Source organism: Tenrec ecaudatus, chromosome 1 (genome assembly GCF_050624435.1).
Source record: "Tenrec ecaudatus isolate mTenEca1 chromosome 1, mTenEca1.hap1, whole genome shotgun sequence".
Taxonomy (NCBI): domain Eukaryota; kingdom Metazoa; phylum Chordata; class Mammalia; order Afrosoricida; family Tenrecidae; genus Tenrec; species Tenrec ecaudatus.
Window position 1 is genome coordinate 142,499,808 of NC_134530.1, and position 19,801 is coordinate 142,519,608.

General features: G+C 43.7%; 1 protein-coding gene across 2 annotated transcripts in view; it reads right to left on the reverse strand.

The window, feature by feature from the left end:
* The window catches only part of SLC25A24 (solute carrier family 25 member 24), a 42,225-nt gene extending 23,134 nt beyond the window's left edge, over positions 1-19,091 (reverse strand). Inside the window, exons 1-3 of one of the 2 annotated variants that reach the window (XM_075558842.1) lie at positions 11,236-11,421; positions 6,669-6,795; positions 3,258-3,345 (exon numbers count right to left, since the gene is read on the reverse strand). In XM_075558842.1, coding sequence (XP_075414957.1) covers positions 3,258-3,345; positions 6,669-6,795; positions 11,236-11,406 — 386 coding nt within the window. In that variant the 5' untranslated portion in view covers positions 11,407-11,421. Of the gene's footprint in view, positions 1-3,257; positions 3,346-6,668; positions 6,796-11,235; positions 11,422-18,733 lie in introns of those variants that run through there. The other variant, XM_075558835.1, reaches the window with a different exon arrangement.
* Positions 19,092-19,801: the final 710 nt, after the last annotated feature.

A 19,801-nucleotide genomic window follows, 5' to 3' on the forward strand; every position in this document is an offset into this window, starting at 1 on the left:
AGCCCACTGCCAACATTCCAACTCATAGAAACCCTATAGAGTAGTGGTTGTAATTAGGTGCCACCCAGTCAGTTCCCATCCACAGTGCCCTGTGCACAACAGAACGAAACCCTGCCTGGTCCTGGGCCATCCTCACACTGGTTCTTATGTTGGCGCCCATCGTTGGAGCCTCTGTGTCGATCCATCTTGTCGGGGCCTGCCTCCTTTTGGCTGCCCCTCTACTCGACCACGCAGGATGCCTTCTCCAGGGACTGATCTCTCCTGACAGTATGTGCGAAACACATGACTCGCCATCCTTGCATCTGAGGAACATTCTCTTCCAAGGCAGATCTGTTTACTCTTCTGTCAGTCCGTGGTCCTTTCAACATTCCTCTCCAGCACCTTCATCCAAGTGCATCAAGTCCTCTGGTCTTGCTTATTCACTGCTCAGCTTTCACATGCACATGAGACAATTGAAATACTATGCCTGGAGTCAGGCACATTGTGATCTCAATGTAACATTCTTGTTTTTCAACAATTTAAGAGGGTCTTGTGCAGATTTACCCATGCAATGTGTGCTTTGATCTCTTGCCTGCTGCTTCTAAGAGCATTGATTATGCATCCAAGTAAGATAAAATTCTTGGTGACGTCAACCTTTTCTCCAGTTATCATGATGTTACCTATTGATACAGTTGGGAGGATTTTGATCTTCGTTATATTGAGTTGTAATCTATATGAAAGGGTGTAATCCTTGCTCTTCATCAGCAAATGCTTCAAGTCTTCCTCACTTTCAGCAAGCAAGCTTGTGTTATCTGTATATTGCAGGTTGTTAATAAAGCTTCCAATTCTACTGTGGCATTCTTCTACAGATAATCCTGTTTTTCTAATTATTTCTTAGCATTCCTTATTTTCACACAAGCTGCATGCCCTTGTTCTGTTTGCATACCTGCCGTTGATTCGTGCTGACGTGCTGCGTGAGCACAATGAAGCTCTCAGGAATTCCCGTTCTTCTCAAGGTGATCCAGAGTCTATTCAAACACAAGTTCATATTCTTCTGGTATCCTCTGCTTTCAGCCAAAGTTCATGTGACATCAACAATGATATCCTTTGCTCCATGGCCTCTTCTGAATCTGCTCTGAACCTCTGGCAACTTCCTGTCAGTGTAGTGCTGCAGCCATTGTTGAAAGATATTTAGCAAAATTTTATTGGTATTTGATATCAGTGATACCATTCAATAGTTTGAGCATTCAGTTGATTCACCTTTCTTCAGATTGGGTACAAATATGGATCTCTTCCAGACAGTTTACCAAGTACCTGCCTTCCAACTTTCCTGGAACAGATGAGTGAGTGCTTCCAGTGTTTCATCAGCTTGCTGAAGCATTATAATCATATAATGTATGATCATATGACATGTATATGCATAATGTATATAATCATATAGCATTACAATTCCATTATAATCCATCAGTTCCGGGAGCCTGGTTTTTAAGAGGGGCTAATGCATTCAGCACCTTCCTAAACGTCTTCCTTCAGCACCACTGATTCTTGCTCATGTGCTTCCTCCCGAGATGGGGGAATGCCGACTTGCTCTTTTTGGTACAGTGAATCTGTGTATCCCTTCCGTTTTCTCTTGATGCTTCCTGCAGCATTCAATATTTTGCTTATAGAAAATTCCAATATTGCAACTCGGGGCTTAAATTTTTTTCTTGGGAGTTTGTTTTGTTTTTTTAAGTTTGAAATTTTCTGAGTGTGTTCTTCCTTTGTGATTTCCTAACTCTGGGTCTTTATAAATTCCATTATAATATTTCACTTTTTCTTCTCAAGCTGCTCTTTGAAATTTTCGGTTCGGTCTTCGACATGTTCATGATGTCATCGCACAGCTCATCAGGTCTTCTGCCACTCCTGCTCAATGCATCGGATTTGTTTTTGAGATGCTCTCGAATTTAGGTCGAGTATACTCAAGATCATATTTTCACTCTTGTGAGCTTATTTAAATTTACTTCAGTTTCAACCTGAACTTACATGTGAGCCGTTGGTGGTCTGTTCCACAGTCAGTCCCTGGCCTGGGTTTAGCTGCTGATATTGAGCTTCTCCATCATCTCTTCTCAAAGATGTACTCAATTTGATTTATTTTTATTCCAATTCAAAATGTCCATAAGTATAGTCACCTCTTCCATTTTTGAAAAACTTAGTTATGAACAAACTTTTGTTATGAACAAGTCGCTGGTCTTGCAAAAGTCTATCATGTGATCTCAAACTTGCTTTCTATCACCAAGAACTTATTTTACAGCTGCGGCTCTTTCCTCTTTGTTTCCTACTTTTTAAGAATAAACCATTTCATTGGGGCTCTTACAGCTTTTATAACAATCCATACATCAATTGTATCAAGCACATTTGTGCATAAACTTTTACATTCTAGTCACCAATAATTATCAATGCATCTTGATTCCAAGTTTGATCAATTTGAGACTGAAGATTCTGATAGAGTTCTTTAATTTCTTCATCACTAGCTTTAGTGGTTGGTGGATAAGTTTGGATAGTAGTTGTATTAGTTGGATTTCCTTGAATGAGTATAGACATGATCCCATCACAGACAGCACTGTACTTGAAGATATAGCTTGAAAAGCCCTTTGTGACAATGAATGCAATGCCACTCTTCTTCGTTGCTTTTGAGAAGCAGCTCTTCCTCTGTCATACTTGAGGGCCTTCTGACCTGAAGGATCAGGCTCTCACGCTACCTCTGGCAATGTTCTCCTTCTATCCATTAGGTCTTCAGTATATGACAATGTTTCCATGCTTTCCATAAAGTTTTCAGTGGCTAATTCTCCTGAACTTAGTCTGAGCAGAGTAGAAGGCAACAAAACTTTATGAGAGCAGAAAAGCCCATCTACCCCCTTCCCCCTCAGAGTGACTCTGGTTCACACGGCTTGCCTGGTGGGTTGGAATTACTGACCCGGTGGTTAGGAGCCCAACATATAACCCACTGTGCCCCCAGATCTCCTTCCACAAAGAGTATAGCCAAGGAAACTGTGCAGAGAAGCTCTGTTCTGTAAGGTCACGGTGAGCCATAATCAACTCAAAGACACTCGGGAACAACAGCATGATGCATGTGCACATAGGAGATGGAGAGGACACAAAAATGAAAGATGGTGGATGGACACAGTGAGGAACAGTGAGAGGGAGGGAGCTGTTTTGAAGTCACAGTTACCAACAGAAATCTCAAATGCAAGACATGACAACCCAAATCAAAACAACTGTCCATACGATGAAGAGCTTACCTTTGAAGAATCAGCTCTGCTTGTTTTTCAGAAATAGTTACACCCAGCGTCTGAAGACTCTGGACGATTTCTGAAGCATCAATGTTCCCTTTAAAAAGATAAGAAGCATGAACTCAGACTCAGAATTGATAAGGACCTGAAATCCAGGGATTTTAACTCCCACATTGTATAAGAGAAAAGTGATGAACTGATGAAGGCAAAATTATGTAATTAAGTGAGCTATGGATTTGTTTAGGCACATACTTCAACATCAGTACTCAGCAGTTAAACCAAACATTCATCAAGGACAGACACAGACATTATTCTCTTAATAATTTACAACAGCCATGTGGGTAAATAATGACATCACCTTTTGAGGGAAAAAGTGAGAGATTTTGAGTTGGCCTTGCCAAGTCACATGGTCAAGGACCAGTGGAACTAAGATTCCAATTGAGACCCTTTGACTCTGTGGGAACTTCAATTAAACTAGGGTCTATTAATTTCCAAAAATACACATGTATATATTTTAATAAATATTGACATTTTAATATAAAGTCGCTTGTATATGAAAGTCACATTGCACTGAGTTTAGGAGAAGTAGCAAATGAGGACCTGGAGCTGAAGAGTATGGACAATTCGTCTGAGAGACCAGGCAAAGAGAGCTATGACAGAAGGGCAGTGGAAGAGGATAAAGGAGACCGGACACCCTCACAGGTCGAAGAAAAGAACCAGGGGTCAAAGGGAAAGAGAAAATATAGGAAAATAGATGCAAGTAATAATTGTATTTCCCTTAAGTTGCTCACAAAATTATGAGGATTCTAAGACGGACCTACCTGAAAAAAGGCAAAAGAGGGTTAGGTGGTGTGGCTGTTACATAATCTCCTATCAACTTCTGAAGGGGTGGAGGACATAACTAGCTCACTGGAGGTGGACACAGACACTCTCCCTGAGAGACATTCCTGTTGACGAGCCACATGGAGCTATGCTGTTGGCAGCCAGAGTCTTAGAGGTGGAGGAGACACTTGGAGATCCCTGCCAGGCTGAGATGCTTCCACTACAACTGGGTCACAAGACTTTCTACCCACTGGCCTGTGATCTACCTGCATTGACTTCATTGCATGGCTGCATGAGGCTAAGGAGGAATAGTATCGACATATGGGGTAATATTGGACTTGTGGACTTGATCTGGACTTGGCTGGAATGTTTTCTTAATATACAATTACTCTTCTATATAAATTTATTTCTTATACACATTATGGTACCTTGGGAGTGGGGCACTAGAGAAATAAATCATAAAGATGGAGAGTGGATGCTTGTTCGACCTCTGCCTCGCGGTAGTTTTTCTTCTTTAGCTAGTCAGAGGTCAAATATAGCTGTGTTTACTGGGTTGTTTTCTGGAAAGAATGGAGGAATTTAAAGATCTGATTCCTAGAAATTGTCTTTGGTTAATCCTGTCAGAAATGGTGAAAATGATTGTGATAAATGTGAATCTTGAGCTCTGGGCGCAAAATCACCTCATGAACATTCCTGAGACCATGCTGCTTAGTGAAAATGGCTGACTTAGGGGAAAATGGCTGACAGAAGGTCCCGCCCTGGCTTGAAGCAATGCAGCCAGAAGTCTAAGGCTATATGAGATAAGGTTAGATAAGGATTAAAATAAGTTAGATAAGGTTTCTTCTTGTCTGTTTTAAGAATTGAATTTAGGATCTGATTCTACTTTGTTTATGCTGATCTCTTCTGCTTATTGTTATTCATATAATGATTGATAGCAATGATTACTTGGAAGTATGAAAATAGAGAGTTTGTAAGCCATTAAAATTTTAATCTTTTAAGTGGGTTTAGGACATCCCTGCAAATAAGACTCTGAAAAGATAAGCTCCACTCAATGTCTTGAGTGCTCAGGACATTTAAAGGTAAAGAGATTTGTCTAGGGAGCTATTGACAGATTGAAAGGAAAAAAAGGAACTCTTTGAATTTTTTAATTTTGAACTAGTGATTTTTGTCAAAAACTGGAAAAAAATTGGAACCATGAAGAAAACTCTTCTGTGGGTCTGGATGTTAAAGGGAGCCTGTGGATAGGCTGAAATGCTTGCCAGGTGACCACCTGGATCCAATTGTTGAGTGGAAGTCGAAGAAATGCAGCAATAAAGAGACAGGTTGAATCTGGCCACAGACACCCATGGACCAGGTTCACAGGGACCAGAGGGGAAGACGAGAGCAGGTTGACTGGTCTGAAGTTCATGACTTATCCCAAGAAGGCTAAAGTTCTTGAGAATTTCTGGTGGAGCCCATTGTCTAAACGAGCAGTTCTCAACCTGTGGGTCGAGACCCCTTTGAGAATCGAATGACCCTTTCACAGGGGTCACCCGATTCATAACAGTAGCAAAATTAGAGTTATGAAGTAGCAATGAAAATAATTTTATAGTTAGGGGGTCACCACAACATGAAAAACTGTATAAAGGGTCACGGTATTAGGAACACTGAGAATCACTGGTCTAAAGGCAAGGCAACCAATGGGCACTCTGGTAAGGCTAAGTGAGGCAGCCCACCTTGAGTTGACCAGAACCCAACCAGGTGAAGAGAAGATTTTTGAGCCTGTGAACTGGTGCCTATTGATGCTGACTCTGTGGACACCTGTCCTGATTTGCCTTTGCTTATGGATGCAGACTCACAAGGTTTCAACTAGAATGAAGATTCTTCACATCAATGAATATGATTGTCTCCTGAGAGCACTAGGTTGATGTAAGTGGGCAGTGTAGAAAATGGATACTCAAATTGGGTGGATAAAGGCATAAAATGGCTTACAAACTTTCATAGATGGGGAATATATTACTAAGATTATGGTGTAGGTGTTCGCTTAACTGTAATTATCAGACAGAATTTTGTTGTGTTGTTCACTTATAAAATATTATGTTTAAATGAGGCTTTGGCACATATTGAATTATGTACATTTTAGATTTATCTGGTTAAGTACAGATATGATTTTATTGTTTTGTTTTAAAATTATATGTGGCTAAAGAATTGTGTAAAATATTTTTTAATTTCAATTAACTTGAGGTTGTGTTTGGAAGAATGATATGAAGCAGAATCAACATTAGAAATGGAAGCGTGTATCATCCTAGTTGAGAGATTTTTTCCATTGAAATAATATGAAGTTCATTTGGCAAACCATGCTCATTATAACTCACCTGTAGCTTTTAATTCAGTGGACAAAGCTATCTATAAATTTACTTCTCAAAAAAATATAAACTCTGTATGAAAGCTACATTACATTATACAAATTTAAACTCTATAAAAATTACAATAATAGGTACTAGCAAAAGTAGAGTTCTCATCTAAATAGAGATTGATTAAATACATATCATCTGAGACTCTTGGAGGCAGGCAAACTGCTTCTTTGTAGCTGGTGAGAGAGATAAGAAAAGCGCACACCATCATTATTTTTGTCCAGGCTCTTAAACGCCAGTTTCATTTTTTTCTCATGGTCTTTAAGGTACTTCATAAATTCTTCAAAATCCAGCATCCCATCTTTGTTGACATCTCCAGTGTTAAAAATTTTCTGCAAAAAAAAAATAAAAACAGGTGAGAGTGATTTTTATTACCAACACAGACTAACCTCACTAATCCCTTCCTCCCCCCAAATCTCAATGCCGTCAAGTTGAATATGACTCATAGTGACCCTATAGGACAAAGTTCAAACTTCCCCTCTGGATTTCTGAGACTGTAACTCTTCACACGAATAGAAAGCCTTGCCTTCCACCCCCAGAGCAGCTGGTGTTTTCGAACTGCTGACTTTGTGGGTACAACCTACGAGTACCCACCATTATACCACCACATGGACTAGAGTGCTAAATTATTGGCATATTGGCATATATACTTCAAGTACATTGGTTGTATTCTTAAAACATTGAAGTACCAATGATAGCACAAATATCTCATTTCCTCGTATGGTAAATATTTGTAATAAAGTTCACCAAAGGACTGCAAAATGCTTCCAGATCTTGGGTTAAGTTTTATATTGAAAAATGATAACTGGTTTGTGTAAAATGTGATGTTATTTAATGCTAATTTAAACAGAGGATATTTCACATGTACTTTATAAAATGACAAGATATAGGAGAAACACTTGATCATTTGTTCCCATTTCTTTCCAGAACCAAAGAATCTCTTCTTTAAAATGATCCCTACAAAAACTGTCATATCAAGCTGTTACTTTTTTCTTAGAGATATAGCAGTCTTCCTTGGGTTAACCTAAAATTATTTCATATGTCCCTTTTTTCCTAGCAATTATGTTATCCTCTTCATAAACCATTGCTTTGGGGAATGAAAACAAGAAATATTGCATATAAGCCCTCTCCATCTCTATTCAAATATAAACTTTCTTTCAATTGCTATATTCATAAAATCCCACCAAAAATTTACAGATTTATTGGTAATTTTCTTCTCCCATAAAAATGCCACAGTGCAACAGGATGATATGATGGATAATTCTCAGAATCAGAAGTCAGAAACCCATGGGCTACTTAGAAAAAACTACCCTTAGAAGGAAACTTTGGAGTTTAATGCATATATTTAAAGAAGAAATGCTAGACGACATTAGTCCAAGCCTCAGTTGCAAGAAATTAGAGGGGAAAAAAGTAAACTTGAAGGCAAAAGCTAAAGAGCAAAAGGTAGTTAAAAGAAATGATACAATCAGAGTATCAACAAAGTCAAAAGATTGTTCTCTCAAAAGAACAAAACATCAGCAAATCCCTGAAACCTGCAAGTAACTCATGCCAGAAGTTGAAGAAGAAAACCTTTGGATGCGAAAGATATCACAAACCATCTTACATTAAAAAGGGGAAACGGAAACCTAAGTAAAATGGACAAATCCTTAGGAAAAGAGGACTTATCTAAAATTGATGCAAGATAACTAGGAAATCTGAGTCGTTCCACAAGTATTACAGAAATTCAATCTGCAATTGTAAACCATTCCCCTAAAGAGAAGTCCAGGCCAAAATGACTCTTCAGAAACCTAATGGAGCACGGCTCTACTCTGTCACCCGCGGGTCACCATGAGGTGGAATGAACTTGATGACAGCGAGCTTGTTTGCTTTTTCACTTTTGAATAAAGAATTCTAGCCTAATTAGTTTGAGTGTGATTTTCTTTATCTGTAACTAAAAAGGTTTTAATTACAATCACAATTATTTTAGAGTTTTAAAGGCAAATATGTTTATATCACTGAAAACTGATTATTTGTATCAAGTTCCTTAGATGGAAGATGATTTTTACTGCTCATTTAAAACCAATTTGCCTAATGTATTTGTATACGCCAGAAGAAAGGCCTACAGCATTCTGGGACTCCCTTTTTTTACTTCCATCTTCACACTACACACTGTTAGTGCCATTTGGATTTTTTTTAACTATTGTATTCTCAGTCTCAATAAGTGAATTCCCCAGAAGGAAAGCAGGAGACATGATGCTTCAACCAGACGTTCTGAAAGATGTCACTGTCACCTGGAAGGTGTGGTTTCTTGGTCCCTTTAGGAGTTACACCTTCTGGTACCCACAGGGGCAGTTGTGCTCCATCCTGCACGGTCACTGTGAATCTGAATGGGCTCGATGGCAGAGAGTGTGGTGTTTGGTTTGGTGGTTGGTGCAAAGCCCTTTGGGGATGCCTTTGACACATGAACTCTTGTCAGTCACCACTAAGCACACAACACCTGTATATATAGCTTGCATCATCTCTCCCCAGAAACAAAAGGCAGATTTGCAAGGAATACATTTTGATAAGGAAGAAATGGGCTGTTAAGGGATTAAATTTGTTTATGGCACAAATCCAAATTCCTCATGAAAGACTAGTTTGTGTCAAAGAAGTAAGAATCATACTTGTCGATCTAAATCCAATGTGCCTTTAAACAAATAGCATGGGACTTTGAACATAGAAGCTATATTCAGGAAGTAAAAACTGCAAGTGAACTTCATAGTCCCCCCATTTTGTACTGGAGTGTGTCAAACAGCGGCCAGTACAGTTAGTGCCTTCTGATGTAACAGATGAAGAAACCAGGACTCGGAGATTAACGTGCAGAAGGAATTGAAAATGTAAGTCATCCAATGGCTGAATTGATGCTTCAGAAAAAGACTCCCAACAAGCTCACATAGTTGGTTAATACTTTAGTGTCTTTCTCTATATCAATATCAGAAGGGTTTTCTAAATCTTAACATGACATGTGAGTTAGGTAAGTTATTGTGACAACCTGGTAGATAAACACATGTGGGGTTAATTGAAAGGCGGAGGGATAAATGGTTCCATGAGCCTCACCTTTCTAGTTCTCAGGTATCTTGCTTTGTGATGGTTAGACCAGGATGCAGCTGCCTTAACCAGTTCCCTGCGTCAGCTGGCAAGGCTCACTTCCTGCAAGACATCCCTGAGGACAAGCCATATGGACCTACCCCAATGCAGCCCTGGGTGCTGGAGCAACCATGTGGAGACACCCCTGCCAGTGCTGAGATGCTTACACATTCACTGACTCAGCTTTCCTCCTGCAGTGGGTGTCATAGTATGTGTTTTGTGAGATGGAGGAGGACTTTGTGGATTGGTGTCTGACATGTGGGTTAATGTTGGACTTGTGGGCTTGGGCAGCACTGGGTTGGGATTTTTCTTGATGTGAATTTAACCTTTATATAAATCTCTCTCTTATACATGAGTTTCTGTGGATTTGTTTCTCTAAAGTACCCAGACTAACAAGGCATGCATTAGTCTTTGTTTGTTTGCTTTGAGTACAAAAGTAAAAAGTATATGAAATTAGACAGTCATTTTTTCTTGTCTTTTTCTTTCTTCCCCGCCCCCCACACACCATTTTATTAGGACCTAATCCACACATCACACCATACCATAGTTCAAACACATTAAGCAATATTGTACAATTGTTGCACAAGTTTCAAAACATTTTCTTCCTTCTTGAACTGCTTGATATCAGCTCTCCTTTACCCTCCACCTTCCCCGACCATACACCTCAGAAACCCTTATTCTAGTTGGTGTCTCTATAGAGTCATCAATCCTGGGTTTCATATACGGAAAAACAGAAAACCATAAAACAAAGATTCAAGAAAGCTACCCCCAATGGCAAAATACATTAGAGATAAGCCCCAATATAAAAAAAGAGGGGAAAAAAGGAAACAAAATATTTCGAACCAGATGGAGCCCCAAGTGTAACAGAGGGGAGATCAAGTGGCAGTCATTTCTGTCGTGGAAGCTCCAGTCTCGTGAGTCAAATACTCAAGGGAAAAAAACGTCATGGGAAAACAACAATTGCGTTCAATAATAATTATCAAGCAAAAAATAACTTGAAAATACTGGGAGAGAAATGTGCAAGAGGTGAGACTTACAGAAGGAAGCGCCCTTACCCAGCCAGTTGAGAGCAAGAAGCTTGCTGCCCAGACTCAGGCAGGGAAAGTCAGATCATTAAGGCACGCTAGCAAGACACAGTGGCACTGCTGAGATGCACAGAGTTGCATACACGTCCACTGATCGCTCGCACACACCCTCCCAGGAACAGACACCAAAACACATCAGAGAAACGCCCCCTGTCGTCCGTGTGACACCACTCCCAAAGGCACGGTACAGGCATTGTGCCAGCACCCCAAACTGGGCAGGCAGCATTTGGAGCTAATGACAAGTAGGCACAATCCCAGTGACCCCAGAGAACAAGGGTGAGGTCAACATCCTGGGAACGATCGGAGTTGGAAGTTTCCTTGTACACAGGGAGGAACCTGAGGAGGAAATGCTGAGCAACTATCAGCAGTGCTGGGTTATTCTTACTCCAGAAGGTTCGTCAACCCCCGGGCATCTCTATTAGTGCCTTGGGCCAAGCTTGGGATGTCCGGGTGGGGGCACCGCTCTCTTCCCAAGCCCTCTGCAGGGTTCCTGCCCCCCACCCACCCACCCCACTCCCCACCTCCCCTACCCCCACCCTCACCCCCTTGCATGGCTGTGCGCTCAGCTCCTGTGGGGCCCACCTGCCCTTTATCCTGGGTCACAGAGATGCCGAGGGAGCGCAGGCCTTCCTGGAGTTCACTGACGTCCACGCTCCCGTTCTCATGGAGATCCAGTTGCTGATACAATTCTTCGTAGGCATGGCCTTTCTCCACTGGCAGGGGGAGCCCACGTGGCAGCCTCTCGGGGGGCATGGGGTGACAGTGAGAGGGACGAAGGAGGTCTCTGCCCTGAAAATGAGAGAGCTCTGCCCGAGAGAGACTTAAGGAAACAGTCTCCTGGACGCCTCTGAGCGCACGCTAGCACACAGGAAGGGGCAGCTGCGAATGGCCCTCTGGCAATGGCTCCCAGGAGCACCTGCCTGCTGAGAGCCCCCAGGCGGCTCTGGGGGATGCAGGGCCCAGCTCCCTTCCCAGGTCAACCAGTCAGACGCCCTGTTCATATTCCTACTCCAGGACCAGAGGGAACCAGTCAGGTCCTTTCCTGGGTGAGTCTGGAAGCCTCCATGCAGGGCTGGCTCTGAAAGGAGAGCTCGCCCTTAGAGAAAAGTGCTCGGGGTGGGTGCTGAACTGTCGCATCCCTAAAGACTCAAGCCACTCGGGTGGCTGCAGGTAATGCTCTCCGAGATTTGTTAAGAGTGCGCAGTCACAGCTTTCTCAGAATGCTTCTCCCACGAGAGGCAGGGGAGTACTGTCGGGATGGATTCCTGTCGTGAGGACTGCCACCTCACTGCTCTGTTGACGGTGAGCTTAGGCTTTACCCCCGGGAGACACTCATAAATGATGTCTCCTCCATTCCAGCTGTGCAGACGCGCCAGGTCTCTGGCTTCTCTGCACACAGAAAGGTGAGTCTCAAAGTACGCTCCTCGTTTCCATCCATACGTGCATGGGATTACTCAAACACACGTGCAGAGACTCGCCTCTGTCCTCAGTGATGACCGCGACACGTTCTCTCCGTGATACGTCTCTGTCGGGTGCCTTCAAAAGATGGTCCAATCGGAACCGGGGCTTCCGAGTGGGGGCAGTTACACTCACGGCAGTGAGGTTCGCTCAGAAGATTATGGCTGCTGCTTGGGAGGATCCCAAAGGATCCTCCTGATAGACTTTTTTTTTTCCCAAAAGAAACAGGGCCATCGAGCCGGGGGACAAGGATGGTGTGTGTGTGTGTGTGTGTGTGTGTGTGTGTGTGTGTGTGTGTGTATGTAGAGGATGTTTATTAGGAAGAAATTTTAGGAAAACATCATCATCGAGAAAAAAGGCTAGGAAAGTTACACTGCAGAATTGGTTTGGGTTCGGGTTTGGGGGTGTGTGTGTGGGGGGGGGGTGTACCATCATCACAATGTTACCTGTTCCTTCTTTGAGGAACGTCCTTGGGAAACCTTACTCCATCGCCTTACAACCCTGCTCCTGCTCCTGTACACTTACGTGTTCTTCCCCAAACTCCAAGAACAACAAACAGGAACACAATTTGAGTCCCTCGTGTCCCTTTAACATGGTGCCCATTGAAGAGCGCGATTCTGCAGGCAAGTGTTCAAGTGATGGAACACTGCTTTCAGAAGGCTACAGACTGAGGTAGGGAAGACATTAAGGTGAATGGCTTCACATTTTGATATTTTGATTTAATAAATTTTCTATGATTTTATAGCAATGGCCTGTTCGCATAGACCTATGGACCCTTCTCCTGCTCTTCTGGAAATGTTGAGGTGCAGTTTCATAGCAAAAGCCACCGCTTGTGTAATTTGTTTTCCTCCGTTTGAATTTTTAAGTTAAATATTATAAGCCAGAAAGGAATTTAATTTGCCCATTATCTGTTTAGTTCTTGCTCTAAATCTCAGACATCACGTCAAGTACTGGGAATAGAGGGAGGGTCGTCGCAGACTTTGCAAGCCCCCATGGGTTTCTATTTGAGGGGCAACCGCATTACAGTAACTCCTGCATATTACTGTAGGAGACCCAATAAACACTTCCTCCCAGGGCCGCTGACCAGTGGCCAATGTCTAATGCTGTTTCACCACTTGTCACGGCCCAATCAAGAAACACTCTCCCGTGAAAGTTAGGTCCTTCCTGTGCATTACAGAGTGTACGTACTGTCAAGGAGGCCAAAATAAAATAAGACATCCAGGCAGGATACAAAGACAGAAGCTACGGTCAAGGTGACAGATTGGGATTAAGAAAGCAGACTGAAGAGTTTCCTGAACTGATAGGAGTGAGCAGACTTTAGAGTTGATAGTCTCCTCTACTGAGGCACGATTTTTAAAACGAGCTCTTTCCACATTTTAAAGTTATTCTGTTCACTATTTGCTTGTCTTTTACTCGCCAACCCGTACCCAGCCCCTGGAGAAGGTTCACAATATGATGTAGCCTGCAATATCAGGGTTGGAGAAAGACTTGTCAACAGCCCGCAATACATTGAGGACACAATCTTGCTTGTTAGATGTGAGCGAATGGGAAGCACTTACTGATGCATCAAACACTATGGTGTTGTCTATGAACTGCATCTCAACATGAAAAAACAAAAGTTTACAACTAGACCAGTAAACAGCATGATAGACAGAGAAAGAATTAAGGTTGTCATGGATTTCATTTACGTAGGCCCACAATCAATACTCATAAAGAAGTCAAAAAATGAAATAATATATAGCAATGGACAAATTTGCTACAGACATCTTCTTCAAAGTGTTAGAAAGCAAAGATGTCACTTTGTCAAGTTACCACCAGAAAACACCCTGTCTCTTATTAAATCCAGGTGTAGCTTTTGATGAAACCAAAGACAAAGAAGGACGTGAAGGATAGAAAATTCTAAAAAGCACAAAGGATTATTAGGGGCTGTGGGGAAATTAGCCAACCAGCTGCCATCGAGTCAATTCTGCCTCATAGTGAGCCTACGGAACAGAGTAGAACTGCTCCTTGGGGTTTCTGAGCCTGTGAATCTTTGCAAGATGGGGTAGCCTGCTCTTCCTCCTGCTGGACAGCTCGTGGGGTTGAATTGCTGACCTTGTAGCTCTCAGGCTCACACATGACCAATGATGACACCAGGTTAACTATTGAACCTCCTTGTACCACACACAGCATCCCACTCTCATTTCTTATTCTGAAATTAGTGAGTCCTGCGTGAACTTAATCGGAATATTACATTTTCCGAAACACCTATTTCTTAATAAATATATTTGGAAATCCATAGAGAAAGAGCTCACAGAGGCAACTTGTAGTGATTACAATTCCAACTGCTTCTTTTTTTAACATTTTATATGAATGTATTATATAAATTATAGAAGACAGTTACAATGGGAAAATATTGCTTTCATTTCTAACGCCACTTTACAAAACAAAGCCTACATGCATTACTATGACCTAAGATGGCTTATACACTATGGCCTTTACAAGACTGGTCAAAGACAAAATGTTATCATGTTTTTACTTCTTAACTGGAGTTGAGCTTCTGTTTGTAGTCTTATTTATTTATTTATTTTTAAATCATTTAATTGGCTCATACATCTCTTATCACAATCCACACATCCACCCATTGTGTCAAGCACATTGGTATATTTTTTGCCATCCACATTCTCAAAACATTTTCTCTTTACTTGAGCCCTTTGTATCGGCTTCTTATTTTCCCCCTCCCTTCCACACCATTCCTCCCTCACAACCCACTTTTCTGTTGTCCGCCAGGGAGGGGGTTATATGTAGATCATTATGATTGGTTCCCTCTTTCTACCTCACCTTCCCCTTTCCCTCCTGGTATCTCTACTCTCATTATTGGTCCTGCGGGGTTTATCAGTCCTTGATTCCCTGTGTTTCCAGCTCTGATCTGTACCAGTGTACATCCTCTGGTATAGCCAGGTTTGTAAGGTAGAATTGGGATTATGATAGTGGGAGGGGAGGAAGCAGTAAAGAACTAGAGGAAAGCTGTGTGTTTCATTGGTGCTATATTGCACCAATGGCTGGCTCATCTCCTCCTCACAACCTTTCGGTAAGGGGACATCCAGTTGCCTATAGATGGGCTTTGGGTCTCCACTCTGCATGGCCCTCATTCACAATGATAGGATTTTTGTTCTTTGATGCCTGATACCTGATCCTATCAACACCTCATGGCCATACAGGCTTCTGTGCTTCTTCCATGTGGGATTCGTTGCTTCTCAGCTAGATGGTCACTTGTTTATCTTCAAGCCTTTAAGGCCCCAGATCTTATATCTTTTGCTAGTCAGACACCATCAGCTTTCTTCATCATATCTGCTTATGCACCCACTTTGTCTTCAGTGATTATGTCGAGAAGGTGAACATCATAAAATGCCAGTTTAATAGAACAAAGTGTTCTTGCATTGAGGGAGTACTTGAGTAGAGGTCCAATGTCCATCTGCTACCTTAATACTAAACCTATAAACATATGCACATAGATGTACTTCCCCATCATCATATATAAATATCTTTACCTTTGTACACGCCTGTATTTAGACCTCTCTAAATGCCCTTTGTCTCTAGTTCCTTCTTCTATTTCCTTTTCCTTTCCTCTTGTCCCATTACCATGCTCAGCCTTCATTTTGCTCTCCATTACATTGTCCTTGATCAAGCGCTACCAGGCCTCCTACACCCTCCTTGGATCACTTGTTGTTCCCTTGTCCCTGGGTTTGTTAACACCCACTTCCTTTCCCCAGCCTCCCCCTCTCCTATGTCCCCACCCTACCCCCAACCATTGAACCCATTGTTTTTCTCCTCCAGTTTGTTTATCCCACCTATGTTATCTGGATAGACCTGCAGAGATAATAATATGAACCCAAAAAAATGAGAACAAAACAACAACAACAAAAAGAAAAGCCTATAAATAGTTCAAGGTCTGTTTGTTGACCTTTGGGACTGTTTTCTGGTAGAGTCTAATGGGGTGCCATGCCCTGGCACCAAAGTCTATTTTTGGTATTCCCTGGTGACTTCCTTGCTCTGTTCCCTTGTTTTTCTGTTACACACCCTTAGTGTTCCGCCTCTGTGTGGTGGGGTCAGATCAGGCAAAATTCCTGCGCTGTGTCTCCAGCGTTGTCCCGCGTAGCGCTATGGGTCAGTGAGAGACATAAGGTCTCCTTGTGGGGCCAGCCCTATTGTCCTCTCTGTGCTTTGGTGTCTCTAAGCAGGAATATGATCCTCGGGGTTTAGTGGGTCAGGATGTGCTCCACTCACTCTTCCTCTCCCTTGATTTGCTCCTGTGTGCTCTGATCAGACATGTCCCTCTCCCTCAGGTGTCACTTAAGTGCTGCCCTCTGATGTGAATTCTTCTGCGGGGAGCAGGAACTATCCACAGAGTCAAAATGGTTCTTGGTTTTGTTTCAGGATTACCTATTTGAGGATAAATTTGGAACAATCTGTACACCGTTGGCTGGTCCTTATGCCACTTTTCTACATTCTACTCATACTCTATGCTGTTACATCTCAGGTCTAAAACAACTTAAATAGAATGTGATCTCTTCTAAATGCTAAATTCATTACAAAAGCTTTGAAATTTGGAGAACCCAAATCAGATGGAAATATATGGAGATTTCACTAAAAGGTGAGCATCTCTATCTTGGATACAAACTGTATATTGAAACATGCAGACTTCCCAGTGCTTGATATTATCCTGCATCTTCATTTGTCCCCCATGGAGGTTCCCTATTAATCCCACTTCCAGGTTTTTCATTGTCTACTATTTCCCAGTCTTAGCTCAATTCCATGTCTTCTTCCAACCTATTTTCCACACAGCGCCAAGCTGGTCTTTCTCAATGACTATGACTATCTGCTTAAGTCTGGCTCCTGTTTATGTCCTTTCAAGGGCTTTTCAAACCAAACTCAAAGCCATCAGGTCAATTCTGACAGAGACTGACTGCATAAAACAAAGCAGGGCTGTGAATCGTTACAGGAGTAGAAAGTCTCGTGGTTCTCCGAGGAGTGGCTACTGCTTTTCAAGTGACCTTGCAGTTAGCAGCCCAGTGAGTATTCTCCACACACCAGGACTCCAAGGGCCCTACCTCTCCTGTAATCAACCTCTAACCCTCCTAGCAGGGCCTTCATGCTGCTCATGATCCGGCCTGGCCTGCCTCTCCCAGGTTCCTTCTAATCTGCTCAGCTTCCACCCCTTGGCTCTTTGGAGATCTCCGCATGGAGATCTTCCTCCGTATTGGCTCCCTTAATCGGATCCCTTTAGAACTCAAAAGAGATTGACTCAAAACACATGCTATGCTAATATTGCATCAGTTATAGAACAAAAATATTATATATTCTAAAGTGGGGATATAACCAAAGGTAATCAACACTCCCTGCCATAGAATCTTTTCCAACTCATGGTGACGCTGTAGCAGAGGGTCGAACGGCCCCTGTGGGTTTCCAAGATGCTCACGCTTTAAGGGGGGAGCCAGGCTCCTGGTTCTCTCTCACAACAGTCAGTGGTTTGGAACTGCTGAGCTTGCGGTTACAGCCCATCATGTAAGCATTACTCCACCAGGGCTCAGAGCAGGGGCACAGGAGAGGGACAGTTCAACCCATGACAGAATTCAACCTGAGAAATTAGGAAAAGCACAGAGATTACCCCAAAGAAAGTAGAAATTCATGAACTGAAATACTGATAGCAAAAAGTTCCAGAAGAGATACTTTCAAAGAATTAATTGACAAGATTAATTGGAAGAAATATGGATTTGTGGTTTTATATATTTATATGTACATATATATCTGCAATGAAAATACCACTGGAATTTTTATAAAGTCATTAGCAAATAGAGACAAAACGGACAGTTTTTTAAAGCATATCATGTGACTCCAGGGGAATAAAACCTGTCTCTGTGTAGGTCTTGTATCACTACGGAAGGCGGGGAAAGAAACAGCTGTTGTCTGGTATGGTTAGGGACCCAGTGACTTTCCTTCTTTAGGGAGGGAATGCCACCTTAGGCTCCCAGGCTTCCCTTGGGTTGGACAGGTTCCAAGGCTCCCTCCCCGCTGAGGACACTGAACTTCAGGCACACAAAGAAAGTGACTCATAGCCTGCAGACATGGAAAGAAGGCTCAGCACCAGGCCACCACTCCAATCAATATATGTACTAAGGCTCTATCTTCATAATCCCTGAATGCATTGAATGTTGACTCTCCTCAATTACAGGAAGTTGAGGGAAATATGGAGGATTTTGTTTTTGGTTTTTGTGGGGTTTTTTTGGCTCATCTCTGAACCTTAGATACTACAGGCTGGCAGGACAACGACTGTCCCAGCGGTGCAGTGTGGAAGCCCTACCTCACAGCTTGGGACCCTGCAGAGTCCTGGGCTCACAAGGCTGCCTGTCCCAGGACGCAGATGGAGCAGTGGGGATGGCCTGCACACACCAGAGATGGCTGTCCCAGGGATGGCATTTGAAAGCAGGCACCGCACTGCTTTCCCAGGGAAACGACCGGTGGCTTTCCCACCCACGGGCCCTGGGGCGGAGTTGCTGCTCCCGATGGCGCCCCGCGAAACTCAGCCACAGCTCCGCCCAGGGCCTGGCAGTGTCCCCAGATCCGCCCCTCCCTGCCGGCCCACCTCCTCAGCGTCCTGGCCCAGCGGGACGCCTAGGCTCCGGAGGCCCTGCTGCAGCTCGCCGATGTCCACCACGCCGTCGCGGTTTCGGTCCAGCTGCTGGAAGAGGCTCTGGTAGCGCGCGGGCGGCTGCTCGTCCTGGCAGGCCGCCGAGGGCAGCACGAACGCCCGCAGCCAGCGCAGCATGGTCCCGCCGCGAGAGACAGGGACAGAGACAGAGAGACAGAGACAGAGAGGAGCTCGCAGGCCCGCGGGGTCCTGGTCACCAGGAGGACTCGCAGGACTGCTCCAGCCTGCCTGGGAGGGGCCGCGGCGGCGGAATGGCGTTTGGGGCGTCGTCCGGGGCGCGGCTACTGGAGACCTCACCCGCCCCGCTGCAGCTGCCAGGGAGGAGCTGGCCCAGGGATCGGGCGGCGCCCGCAGAGGGGCGGGAGAGGGGGGGGCTGATGGCGGGGCCGGGCTCTCCCCGTCCCCCCCCCCCCCCCGCCCCCAGCGCTCCAGGAAGAACAAGGTGAGGGCCCTTTGACAGAACTAGAGCCTGAAATCAGAAACTAAATCTGAGCCCTAACCTTGCTGACTCTGTGTTTGCAAAGGCTCAAAATGCAGTAAGGAACTTGGGTGAATTCAGGTCCAAAGTGTGTGCATCTGGGGAGGGAGCTGTGGAAATACACATTTCTGACCTGAAGGCTCTGGGTCGGTGTGGGGGAACCCTTAGCGAACTTCTCTTAAATGGTTTTCTTTGCTGAGAAATGGGGCCATGTGTGGCTTGTCTCACACCGTTTTCTGACGTTTTCCTGTGACTCTGCAAGACATGACACGTCACTTCTCTGGGCCAGTTTTCCATTCACAAAAGTCGGGAGTTGGCTTATCAAACTGACTACCATCGAACTGATTCTGACTCACAGTGGCTCTACTGGACAGGCTGGAACTGGTCTGTGAGTGTCTGAGGCTCAGGCCAGCAGAGCAGCGGCTGATTTCCAACTGAGAGTCTGAGGTTAGCATCCCGGTGCACAAGCACTGAGGCCCCACGGATCCTGAGTTGGCTTCTATTAGCAACGATCACTCCAGGGG